This window comes from Paramormyrops kingsleyae, chromosome 3 (assembly GCF_048594095.1).
Source record: "Paramormyrops kingsleyae isolate MSU_618 chromosome 3, PKINGS_0.4, whole genome shotgun sequence".
Classification (NCBI taxonomy): domain Eukaryota; kingdom Metazoa; phylum Chordata; class Actinopteri; order Osteoglossiformes; family Mormyridae; genus Paramormyrops; species Paramormyrops kingsleyae.
In genome coordinates, this window is record NC_132799.1 from 3,919,604 (window position 1) to 3,933,608 (window position 14,005).

The 14,005-nt window shown below is 46.2% G+C and overlaps 3 protein-coding genes across 14 annotated transcripts in view; 1 reads left to right on the plus strand and 2 right to left on the minus strand.

The window, feature by feature from the left end:
• The first annotated feature begins 306 nt into the window (after positions 1–306).
• Positions 307–3,344, plus strand: LOC111852349 (uncharacterized). The gene has a single exon (XM_023828198.2). The coding sequence runs from the start codon at positions 570–572 to the stop codon at positions 2,298–2,300; it is 1,731 nt and encodes a 576-aa protein (XP_023683966.2). The 5' UTR covers positions 307–569; the 3' UTR covers positions 2,301–3,344.
• Positions 3,345–3,431: 87 nt separating this feature from the next.
• Positions 3,432–10,329, minus strand: LOC111852314 (zinc transporter ZIP9). Its single transcript, XM_023828090.2, has 7 exons — positions 9,975–10,329; positions 9,347–9,452; positions 8,708–8,887; positions 7,575–7,643; positions 5,954–6,039; positions 5,372–5,506; positions 3,432–4,884 (listed from the first exon to the last, which is right to left on the minus strand). The coding sequence occupies exons 1-7, from the start codon at positions 10,068–10,070 to the stop codon at positions 4,648–4,650; spliced, it is 909 nt and encodes a 302-aa protein (XP_023683858.1). The 5' UTR covers positions 10,071–10,329; the 3' UTR covers positions 3,432–4,647.
• Positions 10,330–12,449: 2,120 nt separating this feature from the next.
• Positions 12,450–14,005, minus strand: part of LOC111852306 (CSC1-like protein 2) — a 33,254-nt gene continuing 31,698 nt past the window's right edge. For all 12 annotated transcript variants that reach the window (XM_023828074.2, XM_023828082.2, XM_023828070.2 and 9 more), the window contains one exon: positions 12,450–13,777. In XM_023828074.2, coding sequence (XP_023683842.2) covers positions 13,598–13,777 — 180 coding nt within the window. In that variant the 3' untranslated portion in view covers positions 12,450–13,597. The remainder of the gene's footprint in view (positions 13,778–14,005) is intronic.

The following is a 14,005-nucleotide window of genomic DNA, read 5'->3' on the forward strand; positions in this document are numbered from 1 at the left end:
TTCTATGCAGTACAGAAACATAGGCCATATGCATACAACCGCCACCTAGCGCCCAAAAACAAATATAAATTTAAATCGTGTCAGAAAAAGAATACACAAATATATGGAAAACAAAGTTGTAGGCAATTTCATAAATACGCACTAAAGGACCACAGATTAGTCTGCAGTTAATTTCAGTAATCACAAAGACAATAAACATTAGAAACACTTTCCCACGTATGCATTTGACATACTTGTAATTATTCCCCGGCCGGGTAGAGGGCGGTCGAACTACATCGTGACAGCGAAGAGGCCCCTCTTGTCAAACTCTCTTGCCTATTTGCCATGGAGACGAAAGACGCGTCCTTGTCGCGATGTCAACTTCGATTAGCTGAGCTGTCCAGAGCACCTGCGGACACGATGTGCGGGCTGTGTGTCTTACTGACCTACTCCATTTCAAAGATTATGCAATAGTGCATTTGTAACGTTTTGAAGTCAATTTCCGAACGTTTGAAATAATGAAATTTAAACATGCGTTTAACGCTTTAATGCAGCTTGCGAGATACGCTGTCTAAAGAGATTATGGTTTCATGGAGGAAGGAAGCTCTTCGTGGACTGGTCAGGACATACCTGCTGCTTTCCAAGTTCAACATCGATCACTGGAATCCTGTGCAAGGCTTGGCATCAGACCCGTTGAACTTCTGTATAAATCGCTGTCCGAATTCGTTGAAGAGCAGCGGGACGCCCCGATGGCGTCAGTCACCGTGCTTTACGACGCATACGAAAAGGAACGGCGACGGCGTGTGCGTCTCTACCGGGATGAAAGTAAGAAAGTCAAAGAGGGAGACGGCAGTAAATCATCCTGTAAAAATCCGTTTCTCGAGACTGTCCCCGAACAGATCACGGAAAGACGGAGTTCAGAGTCCAAGATCGAGAAAGCAGATGTCGGTGGTACTTCAGTAGTGGATAAAAGCCAATTAATGAGAGAACAGGACCCCAGTAACTTAGGGACTTCAGGTGGGACATTAGCTGATCTCAAAAACCAGTGTCTCAGTACAGAGTCTTGGGATGCTAGTTCTCGTGATAAACTTAGAAGTAGCTTCAGCCTGGGTGAGCAAATGGATTCTATGATGGTGAGCAGGAAGCTGGACAGACTGACAGCTGACATCAGGAAGAAGACAAGCATCACTGTGCCTCAGAAAGATCTCAAAATAGCGGCGCTGATGCTACTCAAGCACAAGGAGGAGCAGCTGCGGCTGGCGAAGATCCAGAAGGAGGGGCAGCTGCGGGAGCGGGTGCAAAGGCAGGAGGCCCTGCAAAGGGCACGAGTCGAGCAGCGCCAATGCAAAGCACGGGAGCGCAATGCCAGGCTCTGGCAGGTGGCCCTAGACGCCCGACGGATGCAGCGAGAGAAGGAGGACCACCAGCGAACCAGCCAGCGGGAGCAGGAGGAGACACTGAACAAGGAGCGATGGAGGCAGCTGGCTGAGGAGCAGCAGGCACAGAAGGGGCAGCGGTTTGAAGAGAACCGACGGGAGGAGCAGAATCGCAAGCGCTACCAGGAGAGGTTGCTGGAGGAGCAGAGGCAGCAGGAGCAGCATGGAAGGGAGCAGGAGAGTCAGCTAGCATTGGACAGGGAGCTGAGGGCCAGTAGGAGTAAGCAGGCACGTGAGAGCAGGCAGCGAAGGCGGATACAGCTGGAGAACCAGCAGCAGCGACTCCGGCACCTTTTCCTCAAGAGGGAGGTGGAACAGGAGACACAGGTGCAAGAGCTTCAAAGGAGGAGTGGCCTGGAGAAGAAGCTGAGGCGCTTTGAGGAAAACCATGCACAGCGCCTGCAGGCACGAGAGCAGGAGCTGCGGAGGCGGGCTGTCCGGGGAGAGGAGTTCATCCGAAAGGCCCGCCTCCGAGCTGGCTGGCGGGAGGCTCAGCAGGAGCAGCGCAGGCAGCTTTTGGCCCAGCTGGGGAAATGGCGCATGGAGCGTGCAGCTGAGCTGGTACGGGTGCAGCGCAGTGAGCAGACCCAGAAGACGCAGCGAGCCAACGCGGAGAGGGAGCGGGTACATCGAGTGCTCCGAGAGAGGTTGCTCCAGGAGGAGGAGGGGCTGCAGCGCCAGCGGGAGGGAAACCTCATCAGCAAGGAGCGGCGTTGGCAGCGGCTGCGGCGGGAGCGGGAAGCGGCATTGGAGGTGGCCCGCCGCATCGCCCGCACCTCCTCCAACATGCGAGAGCGAATCAAGGAGGAGGCTCACAGCCGCACATTTGACCAGATGGCCCTGGAGGCGCAGCTCACAGTCAGTTTGAGCCGATGTAAGCTGTGAGAGTATTATATACTACTATAGTATTATTATAGTATTACTTTATAGCACAATTTTATACTTCATATATTTCATATGGTAGGTAAAAAATTCTTCTGCACAGATTTGTATTTTTGTATATATCACATTTATTTAAACTATTTTCTGAGCTAAATGACAGCAAGATATTTTTCATTAGGTATTTTTGTTTTGTAGAGCAGGGCCATGCACAAACTATAGAATACAGATTGTCGACCGGGGGAGGGGCTTTAACTAAATTTGATGGCTACTAAAAAGGGGGTCCTTCAAAAAGGGGGCATTTTGTTTTGGGCAAAAGGAGTTGGTGCTCCGGCCCCCACAGCCCCCCCCCCTGCACATCTGCTGTACAGAAGGTGCTTTTCACATCATTAAGGGGAAAAGGGGCGTCTCCCCTCCACTGAACTTCAGTACTGCACTGGGATATGAGTGAGGTGTGTGTGCCCCCTGGTGGTCAGAGTAGTTATGAGAGCAGTTCTCAACTACAGTACTTGTTTCATTAGATTTATTTTAAAATAAAGTGTTCAGTCTGGTTTGCACATGTGCAGGTGAATGTGTTATATCAGATATTCTGGCTCTCAAACATGTGGTAAATGAGAATTGCTGTTTATCTGAAGATGATAGAGATGCCACTCAGACATTTTCATTTATAAAATCAGGTTGAAGGAACTGCTGTTCGTTCCATCCATCCATCCATCCATCTTCTACCACTTTTCCGGGTCGAGTCTAAGCAGGGAGACCCAGACTTCCCTCTCCCCGGCCACTTCGTCCAGCTCCTCCGGGAGAATCCCGAGGCGTTCCCAAGCCAGCCGAGAGACATAGTCCTTCTAGCGCAGGGTTCTTCAACTCTGGACCTCGATTCCAAATCCAGGCCATGTTTTCAGTTCTCCCAAGTAGTTGTTTAATAATGACTGATTCTGATTGGTCAGAGGCTTCACACCTGACTGACAGGTAAAGGAAGGCTGGAAAACCAGCAGTGCTCGGACCTCGAGGACCGTGAGTTGAATAACCCTGCTCTAGCGTGTCCTGGGTCTTCCCCAGGGCGTCCTTGTAATTTTCCAGGAGGATACATTCAAGGGTCAGTCAGAAATCATAAGACCTCAAACCACTGAGAAGAAATGCAATGAACTGAATATGTATTCTATGACAATTAAAAAAATCTGAACAAAAACATCCTCCCTCTTAAAATCTTAAGCTAACTGATCATTTTGGCAGTTTTCAGCACTCTCATGACGCGATGCGCGAATACCAGGGTTCAACTTAAATGGGGGAATAAAAACGATGTGCTGGTGATACTGGAAAAAGAATCTACTTCAAGAAAGCATCAGAATCACACCGTGACAGGAATTGAAACAAAAAGCCGGCAATAAAACTGTAAACCACCATAACTCCAGTTAAGGTGCTGGCATGTGGAGCCGCGCTCTAAGCTGGAATGTCAGGGATCTAATAAAATGCAGTGTTTTCATGGACTGAATAGAGTCCCAAGTGAATCAATTGGGTTTAAAAAGATAACCAATGAAATGCTATGAACATAATAATAGTAATAAAAGGTTAGCATAGAGGTCTGAAATTTGAGGCTATAACCATCCCAGTTTCGATGGTTATACAATCAAAAGTACAATATTTCCTTTCACCCAAGCTGAAACAGCCAAGAGACCAGACAATTGTGGGCTATTATTATGGGCTAGGGAGTAAACCCATCTTTAGTTTCCAGGGCTGGGCAAGTTTACAATTTGTGGTTTAAGACTTTCCCTGTTATACTGTAACAGGGAAAGTCCTTGTTAGAATTTCAGCAGCATGTCCCAAATACCTGGCAGGATGTTTATCTGACATTGAAGACGCTAAAAGCCGTTTAGCAATTATCCCATGTACCTTAAAGAGTCCCTGGGAAGGACAAGGACAAGAAAACAAGCCAATAAAGCTCCGCTGGGCTCAAGGTCTGGTTTCCCCCGGACGGACAAAGGCCTCACCAGAGCAGGCATACGAGAGCTAACCCCCCCACCCCACACAGCCAACTTATTTCACAATTAAATGTTTTGCTTAGGACCCGTAAGAAGTGTAGGGCTGGTCCTGGGCTTCACACACCACCCATGAGAAATGGGACTCTGGATTCAGTAAGTCCTTTAAAATCTCAGATAAATCTCAGTATGGGCTGGAGCATTAAACTGCGATCACTGCCTCGTCTTCCTGGTCCAAGTCACATAACTCAATTCTTAAATAAATACTTCTCTTTAGAAATAGGAGTTCGGCTGGTGTCTTGCTCTAACTGACCCCAAGGTGAAGACAGATACAAAGAAATGGTTAAAAAGAAAAACTGCCAATCACGTCAGTGACCTCAGCTGTCGTGGAGTCCCAGGGTCAGAAGCACAGGAAGTCCCGCCCCAGTGAGGAGAGTGAGGCTCTCCAGGACTCCCAGGCCTCCCTGCTGGTAGGTGACGGCGTGATGGTGGTGCTGCCCCCTGCTGCTGATCTCCGGTAAAACATGCACGGTCGCCACATACAGGAAGGTCCCGGCAGAGAAGAGCATTCCGATGCCGGTGGCAATAAGGCGGTGCTGCAGTGAGCCTCCCGTCTGCAGGCAGGAAAGAGCTTTCAGCAAGGAGGACCCTCTGCTTCCCGAGCCGTTTCCTTAACACTCGTCTTGGCTTTATGCCACTTGAGGTAGTTTACCTCAGCAACTCTACCCTTGACAAATTATAACAGAACAAATTTAGCTCATTAGTTATTTAGCAACTAACTTTCCAGGACTGGGGCTGAGCAGCCTTTAGATGGACAATATCTACCAGGTATCTCCCTGAAGCTACATCCTGATGCTAATCCTGCCCTTTAATGGCTGCTGCATACTATAATGAGAGATGTTCTGTGATTTCCTAGGAAGAAGTTGATGGTATGGTTAATTAAGTGAAAAGTGTGAAGGGATAGGAGAAGCCTGGCAGGGTCCAGAGGGCTACGTCCACACAGCTGTGCATACCTCACGGTCGGGCGAAGGAGCAAACACCCACAGATCGACAGACACACACAAACTTGAAGCGCAAGCTTCCCATAATCCCCCTCCTCACCATACTCAGGATGAAGTACGTGCTGATGGCCAGCAGAGGCGCCGCCACCGAGAACACCAGCAGGTGCATCTGGATCCGCCTCTTCTCCAGGCCGGCGTGTATGAGGAAGGAGACCAGGCCAAAGGCGGCGGGAGCCTGAGAACATAAGGCAGCAGGGACAGCCCTCAGACACACTGAGCAGCAACACTGAGCAGCAACACTGAGCAGCAACACTGAGCAGCAACACCACTGGGAGCTCAATAATGACACGCGCCAATCTCTGCAGTGCTCACTGTGCTGTTAGGAAGGCTAATCCAACCCTTAAAGAGGTATTAAGCTTTAAATGTAACATGTCTGTATTTAGCTAGCTCAGATAAACTGCTCAGTTTATAAACGGTTAGAAGCAGCTGCTGTTTGCTGAGGTGTTAAGATCATTGTGTGTCCTGTCAACAACTCCAGTCTACGGTTAAAGAAACAACAGCTGCTGCTGTACAGCCTCAACTAACAAGGGGACTGTTCTGGAATTTTTTTTCTTTTTTTAAAAAATCTGGGGGGAAAAATCTAGTGTAATTCCACCTCCAGTTCGCCAGGGGGCGCTCTGACCTTGTGCAGGATAACAGCGAAGAAGATGATGACTTGAACAGAGAGCTGAGACGAGGCCACAGCTGCACCCAGAGCGACGCCGTCAGCTGCAACGGCACAGAGGGGTCAGCAGGACACTTTTGGTAGCACATGGCAATTTGCCCCTTTGCCTTTTTCTGTTCTAACGGTTACATGCACCGGCTACTTAGGTTACTAAGATACTAATCCTTAAACACACAAAAAATTAATAAAATCCACAAATGGGACACCCCTGGGGTCCTCTAAGGCTTTAACAGTAGGCTGATTGTCTGGATTGGCTCCATGGCGCAGTCACAGCGTACAGGATGTTTGCTCATAATTATGTTGTAGTTAAAGTATGACTTCTGGAGTGTGTCATGTGACCACCCACACGGCTGCATGTTTAAGGTCAAGAATCTGGTATATTAATGTGGGAGGGGCAAAAAGCAACCAATAAATACACAGCCTGCTCAAAGAGGTTGATGGGAAATGGAGGACATGACTGAAGAAGCTGAACCCTTGTCCATGGTCTCTCATGCCCAGGTTAGCAGTTATCGTGCCAGAAAACCAAGACAATGGCAGCACACTGGCCGCAAGCCGCATTTGACCGGCTCTCCTGGCCAGGGCGTTACGCAAAAGCCTTAATGACTGCAAGCTCAGGTGACTCAAGAGGGTGTTGTACGCACCATCTGCTTCCTTAATTAACAGCCGTATTACAACCCATCACCCACTGAGCGTGGCTGAGATAAACGCAGGGGGCAAAGTAGGTTAAGAACAAAGAACTGGGTCAGAGCAGAAATCAAGAGGAAGGAAAATAATGCCAAACACCGAATGGTGAATGGTGGGGAAAAAATCCTGCATCACAAATATAATGATACACCAGTCAGTCATAACATTAAAACCACCTGCCTAATACGGTGTAGGTCCCCCCTCATGCTCTGACCAGAATGGTCTGACCCGTCGAGGCCTGGACTCCACAAGACCTCTGTAGGTGTCCTGTGGTTTCTGGCACCAAGACGTTAACAGCAGATCCTTTATGTTCTGTAAGTTTTGAGGTGGGGCCCCTATAGATCAGACTTGTTTGTCTAACACATCCAGCAGATGCTCGATTGGATTGGTTTAGGTAGGTGGTACATGTCAAAGTATCATCCACATGAATGCCAGGACCCAAGGTTTCCCAGCAGAACATCACCCAGAGCATCACACTGCCTACGTCCTATAGTGCAACCCGGTGCCGTCTCCTCCCCAGGTAAATGACCCACATGCACCCATCCATCTGGATAATATAACAGAAAACACGACTCGTCATACCAGGCCACCTTCTTCCATTGCTCCATGGTCCAGTTCTGACACCGATATGCCCATTATAGGCACATTTGGGGGTGGACAGGGGTCAGCATATCCTTCTGCTCACCCATTTTTCCTGCTTCCAACACATCAACTTCAAGAACTGACCATTCACTTGCCTAATATAATGGCACCCTTGATAGGTGCCATTGTAACAAGATCATTAATGTTATTGACTTCACTGGTCTGTGGTTTTAACGTTATAGCTAGTTGGTGTCTGTGTGCGTCCGACGCAGATACTGACGTAGCCAAAGAGCAAGACACATCCGGCTAGTACCTGCGGCATGGATGACCAGTCCCAGTGTGGCGGTGATGCTGGTGCTGCTGGTCATGCCAGTCCGGGGGTCTGCAGGTCAAGTGAGCGATGCGGTCAGCAACGAAGCCCCATCGGCTGGCAAATGGCCGACACGGGAGGGCTACCCAAGGCTATCGAACGGTCAGCGGGCCGAGTTCCCAGGAGGAAATACGCTTAATATTTCACAATACATACCATCAGAATAATATTATTGGTATTCAATAATAAAAATGACAAAAGTTGTCGCACAACTTTTGTCGTTTATTTACTGAAATGCCCATGCGGCCTTTGCTATGTTGACAAAACCAAAAGAGAACTAAGAATAAGAATTAATGAACATAAAAGTAATATAAGAAATCATGATGTCAGGCATTTCAATGCATCTGGACATGAAGTGTGTACTTTGAAATTTCAAGGGATTGAGTTGGTTAAACATCTTAGGCGTGGTGGAGACAGGGAGCGTCATCTTCTCCAACGAGAGGCTTTCTGGATCTACCAACTTCAAACCGTACATCCTAATGGCCTTAATGAAGAGCTAGTTTTAAATTGCTTTTTCTGAATCATTGTCAATCATGGTCTGTTTTGTCTCTTTGAGGGTTTTGGGGTATGTATGGGATTGTTTTATTATGATATTGGTATCTATTTGTTATATATTAGGTGTGTATATATAGTTTGTATTTTTTCTTTGGAGATCTGGTGCGTAATTGTGTGTCTGTGTGTCAACGTGTGCATTCTTGGGGGTTGGCAATTATGTCACACTATCACCTGTTTCTTGTTGCCCTGATAAAACCAGTGTGGTTTGGTGTTTTTTCCACATTGATAACGGCTTGATGTGCGTCTGTGTGACATGGTGCAATAAACTTTTTTCTTAATAGCATGAGAATTATCTTGTGAGTGCGGTACCTTTTTATGAATTTTGATGTCGTTAACTTGCACCATGAGTAATTTTTGAGGTATTTTGGAGTTTGAGCGCGCCTATCTTTGATACATGTGTTTCATTTTCATGCAGGAACACCATTGTTCAGAGGTCGTGTCTGATATTTATCAAATTCACATCAACCGATACCTGCAAACATGACAGCAAGGCCAGGGTGGAGGATGCGGTTGAAGCTCACCGTGTGTGGAGCAGTAGGTGCCTATCTGGTCCACCACAAACATCAGGCAGAACCCCACCACCAAGGACACTCCGATGAAAACGGGAGGGGGCCCGCTCCTCTTGGCATTTGGCTCCCCAGACAGCATGGGGCCGCTGGAGCTGTCATTGGCTGCTGTCTTGATACAGAGAGGCGCACTTCCTGTTGGAGGGAATTGATGTGTAAGTAACCTTTAAGCCGCTTTTCAGTGCAGCTGCTTTCGGACGTCAAAGTTGGCATATGGGTCGTTGTTAGTTGGCTAGTACCCAGCATACCTACATCAAAGTCATTTATTAGTACAAGCATTTTTTTCCGTGATAGACGGTAAAATATGAACGACGTCTATCACTACGGGTCGAAGACTAACATTGAACCCGATCTGTAAAGTTGAGTTACCACACGGTGGCATTACTGAGATTGACCCGGTTATCTAAGATCTGAGCAGTATTTACAACACATCTAACAGCCCTCATTGGATCCGATCCGGCCAGGCAGAAAAGGAATCACGCAGAACAGCATTTTTGCAGTCCTCGAACAAGCGATAGTGAAAGAAAAATATGGGGGAGGGGGTCAATAAAATATGTAGGGCAAGCAGTCCCCCCCGGCTGCGGCTCCGCTCACCGCGCCAGGCGTCCTGCAGAAGCTCCACTCCCTCCGGGATGATGACGGCCAGCGCCGTCCCGCACAGCAGCCCCGCTCCCAGCAAACTCACCAGCTGCAGCTTTTGCTGAAACGAACAGGGGGGGGGGGGGACAGCCGGTATCTAATGTCCTGCATGGAAAATGCTTACAGTGACAACAAAACTAAATGAAAAGCTCAAAAATGACTTGGAGATTAACCACAGTGGCGTTTGTTGTGCAGTTCAGAAGATCTATACATTTATATTAATCTGCCGGTATGAATTTGCAGGAGACAGCTGTATATTAACCAGATACGCAGTCTGACAGACTGATAAGGCATCTAAACAAAAATACCCGCACATAAAGCCAGTCGGCAAAATGACCCTTGATCTTATGATGAAACCGAAACTTTTCACATTATGTTCCCATTTATCTCCTCGCGTTTGCCGGGCGCTACTAAAGACGACAGATCAGTATGAAATTACGATCCCTTAAGAGAAAATGGGTTTGAAAAGGCACAATAAGTTCCCTCACAAAACCAGATCATTTCCCCCGGGTGTCCCAGAAACTGTGTGTAGCCGGAGAAAACAACAGGATTGATCAAAGAGACGCATTGTGCATAGTCTTACCTCCGAGAGCTTTATCATGAGCGGGATCAAACCCAGAAGAAAACACCCGATAAACATCGCCGCAGAAATCAGTATGATAGCAGCCAATCCATCCATGGCTGCAGCTCGGGTATCCGCCGCCTTTAGGAACAGCCTCCCTTTGGCTGAAGTACCATCGCATACAGATAATACACACACAGCGGATCGCACCTAAAGCCCACCCTGCCTCGTTTGGACTACGGACTCCTATTTGATCAGTTTTCCCCCAAAAAACAAAAAAACTAGCGGTTAAGCTGGGAGCTACAACAAACGCGTCACAGTGGCCACGTACTAAGAAAGTACAACACGCTGTCATCCGCCTGAACTTGTGACCGCGGTCTCCTCCCATCAAGGTCTGGGTTTTTTTCATAAGACGGCCCTGTTGTAACGTTTTATTAAATGATTAATTTCATTTTTTTTAACGTGCTGCATTACTGTACGTGACCACTCACTTTGATTACAGCAATGGATGGGAAATTATTATAAGCAAACAAGTAATTTACAAATAATCACAAATCTCCGTATCTTATTAAGCTATACGGGAAATGGAAAATACTCCATCGGATAGTCTGATATCCACCCCTCAAGCTCCCGCTTTACTCATACATAAGAGACGGTCAAATATCTAAACGATATATGGATCTAACTGATATATATGGAGCCTACACAGCTACATAAGTCTAAACGGTTACATAATTCATCGGCGAGCTTGAGTGTTTTGTCAAAGCAGTAGACAGAGTTATTTCATTTTGAATATTTCAACCATTTGGTAAGCCGGTGTATCCACTGCTGATGGCCCGGCTAAGCAATGTCGGCACATCACGGACCGATATGTAAATTAACTTACTACATTGAAGGGGATTTTCGGCTAAAGAAGAACGAGGTAAGTATTTATCTTTTGTGTACAATCGATAGGATTTACAGAGTTTAGGCAAAGTGAAACTTATTTCTCCTAAAGGAATTGCAAAGGGGGGGGGGTACTTTTTATTCAGAAGTTTAGACGAGTCGCGCATTTATTGCATAAATCGGTACAAGTCTATAGTGCACGACCTTAGCATAAAAATGTACGATATTTATTATTGTATATTTTGTTTTATCATTGTTCTGTATTGTAAAATTTTAAATAAAAAAAAAGACATTAACACATTAACATAAAAAGACTTCTTAAAAATCCCCAAGTACAAACACTGCACACAATGGTGCAGAGTGACCTCCAGTGGACATTTACTGCCAGGACAGCAGCGTTACGCATGGAGCTGCAGGTGGACAAAACCTCAGAGCAAAAGGGGAAGGGCGTGGAAAAAACTGAAAATCGTGTTTATGACTGAACGCACAAATGATTACGCTTAAAACATTACGTATTAATTTCAAGTTTTACAAAAACACGTCCTGAGATGATTTCAAAAAGGAAATATTGCATGATCGCGTTGAGTACCGTTATACCTTAATGTAACACAAATAGGTAAGAATCTGAAAGACAACTCAAAATTACAAAACCGTCCACCGATAGTACCGCAAAAATAATTTTAAAACTGGAGGTATAGCTCTAACTTTTAAAGGAAAATACATTTTAAAAAAATTACGTGCAAAAAAAAAAAAAAAGAGAAAATAGGAAATCTGACATTTCAAAAGAGCCATAATAGAGATCCCTTATATAGATCTTCTTTCAGAAGATATTACATGGTGAAACTAACAACTTATAAAGCTTATCTAATGTGTCAAATGATAAGTTGAAGAAAAATCAGTTCAGGAACACATTGCCTGTATCTTAAAGGTTCAGAGACTAAAGTCCACCAACTGGTTGAGTATAGAGAGTCACAGTCACAGAGTAACTCAACTGGTTGAGTATAGAGAGTCACAGTCACAGAGTACTCAACCGAATGGTTGAAACAAAATCCTGGTCTGAACTTTTACTCTCTGGACCTGAACTACCCAGATTTTGGTGGTAGGTCTGTCTTTTGTGCCAAATCCCTCAAAGTTCACTTAAATGGATCTAGCAACTACAGAGACTTGGAAGAGAAATGTGTATCTTAGTGGTGAGACCAAAATCAGGATGGAGTTTCAAAAAAGTTTTTATAAGCAAAATTTTGCATGGAGAATTTTGATGATCATATACAAGTTACAATGTTGTGAAACGCAGCTAACCATGACTCCCACGAACATGTGGACACAAAAACGGGCAAATAAACACCAGAATAGAGTTGGAGTGTGCTAGAACAACGCATTATGGCAACCAAAAACCAGATCAGCTCAGTAGGATCAAAAACAGCCAGACAAACATTCCTACACGAAGTTCCTCATCACCCGAGACACGCCTTTAACTTTTGTGATATTTCCAGTTCCTCCTTGTGCAATTCAAGTGAAATATTTGTTTGACGACAAACCTAGAGACGAAACAGTTGCGGTGAGAAATTAGATGAGTTTCCTGAATCATGGTATAACTTTATGTTCACACAGTTCTGGGGAGATAATTTATTAGACCAGAGGGGGGAAAAAGTTCAATACCAATTTCATGTGGGACAACATTAAATTCTTGATCCAATGTTTAAAATTATAATATCCCTAAAATGCATTAGTTTGACAAAATGGAACCGTGAGAGTATCTGAGGTAACATTAACACAACCATAAGGGTTTAAGTACATGAGAAACAGTTCTTTTTTATTAACTGCTTTGTAGATGAGAAATCACAGGTCTTATCATGCCAGCTGTTCCACAGCAAATCCCGATCCTCAGTCCGACCCACGTTTACACAGCAGCACCAACATCTTTCAGACAGCCCTCACACAGAGTGGAATCAGACGGCTTCTGAGCACGTTTTTCAGAGACAGGCAGAACTTCAGACAGTGAGAACATCTTTCCTCCACACTGTGCATGTGCAGTTCTCAGACAGTAAAAAAAAAAAAACAAAACATACTTTTCCTGTTCTCCCCGGTCACGTTCTTTAATGTCACACAGTGCATTGAGAAGGCTGCAGCAGTGAAACCTTTAAAAAAAATAGCTTAAAATAATAATAGACCCAGGGTTTGTCAGTTTCAAGATGATACACCTTAGCCTGCGTGGGGGGGGGGGGGGGGGGGGCAAAAACACAGCAGCAAGTCTCAGTTCTCAGGGGCTGTGAGGCCAAGGTTACGTTAATATACTGGAAATGAAATAAATAGTGAATAAAATGCATATGGGAGGCTAGTGTCATTAATTTAATTCAAGGTGACTAATGGCAGCGAAGGGGAATGTCCTGAAAGTACAAAGGAGGTTTGCTTCTCAAGATCGGTCCGCCACAGCCGTCCTGGTGGGCTTGGCACACGGCCATTTTGCACGCCATACCAGATGCCCGTCGATAGGGTGCCCGCATCCTCGGCAGTCCATTGGCCGAGTGTCACAGGGGCGGGGGTCGCTCGGAGGGGAGGCCCTTCGTCCTTACTGAGCATGCCAGGCAGCTGGCGCAGACGGACTGCGCAGAGGTGGGCAGAACCTGAAGCAAAGGGGGTCCTGGACACTATAAGATGCGGGGCTTATTTATTCGCAGTTCTGTGTGGCCCCCGCCTCCTTCCTGTCCCATGTGAGTCAATCATTCGCTTGTTTTCTCCTCCCTCACCCCTGGCAGGTGCTACTGGCAAACCTCATTGGCTATGAGGCTGTCCTCTCCAGATGGAAACTCCCCATCATTGAGGCTATCTGCAGCATTTAACATTTCTTCGTCTTGCGAGGACCCCTGGCCATCGTCTTCCTCGCTGCCTGCACCGGCCTCGTCCGAGTTGGGGTCCTGTAGTACCTGGGCGATGTACATCTGGTGGAGACAGAATGAAGAGAAAGCTCTGTTAGGGTCCGTGGGAAGGTATCTTAGAAAGTTTAATGTTCTGCCCACACCACAGCAAAAAAGGATGCTTTAAATAAAACACAAGGATGTCTTGCTAAATCGTTACCAGTTATGTGACAGAAATTGTGACAACGCAAAGGGAAATCACTCAAAATGTTCAGGTCCCACCACATTCAGGAAAGTCTGAAGGCTCACTTG

What these genes read in the sequence shown, in the direction of transcription:
- LOC111852349 (XM_023828198.2), top strand. Translation starts at nt 570, where the DNA reads ATGGAGGAAGGAAGCTCTTCGTGGACTGGTCAGGACATACCTGCTGCT.
- LOC111852314 (XM_023828090.2), bottom strand. Translation starts at nt 10,070, where the DNA reads ATGGATGGATTGGCTGCTATCATACTGATTTCTGCGGCGATGTTTATC. An exon ending in TCGCTGTTATCCTGCACAAG is followed by an intron (nt 5,507 to 5,953) that starts GTCAGAGCGCCC and finishes TTATGTTCTCAG; the next exon opens with GCTCCCGCCGCCTTTGGCCT. An exon ending in CGTACTTCATCCTGAGTATG is followed by an intron (nt 4,885 to 5,371) that starts GTGAGGAGGGGG and finishes TCCTGCCTGCAG; the next exon opens with ACGGGAGGCTCACTGCAGCA.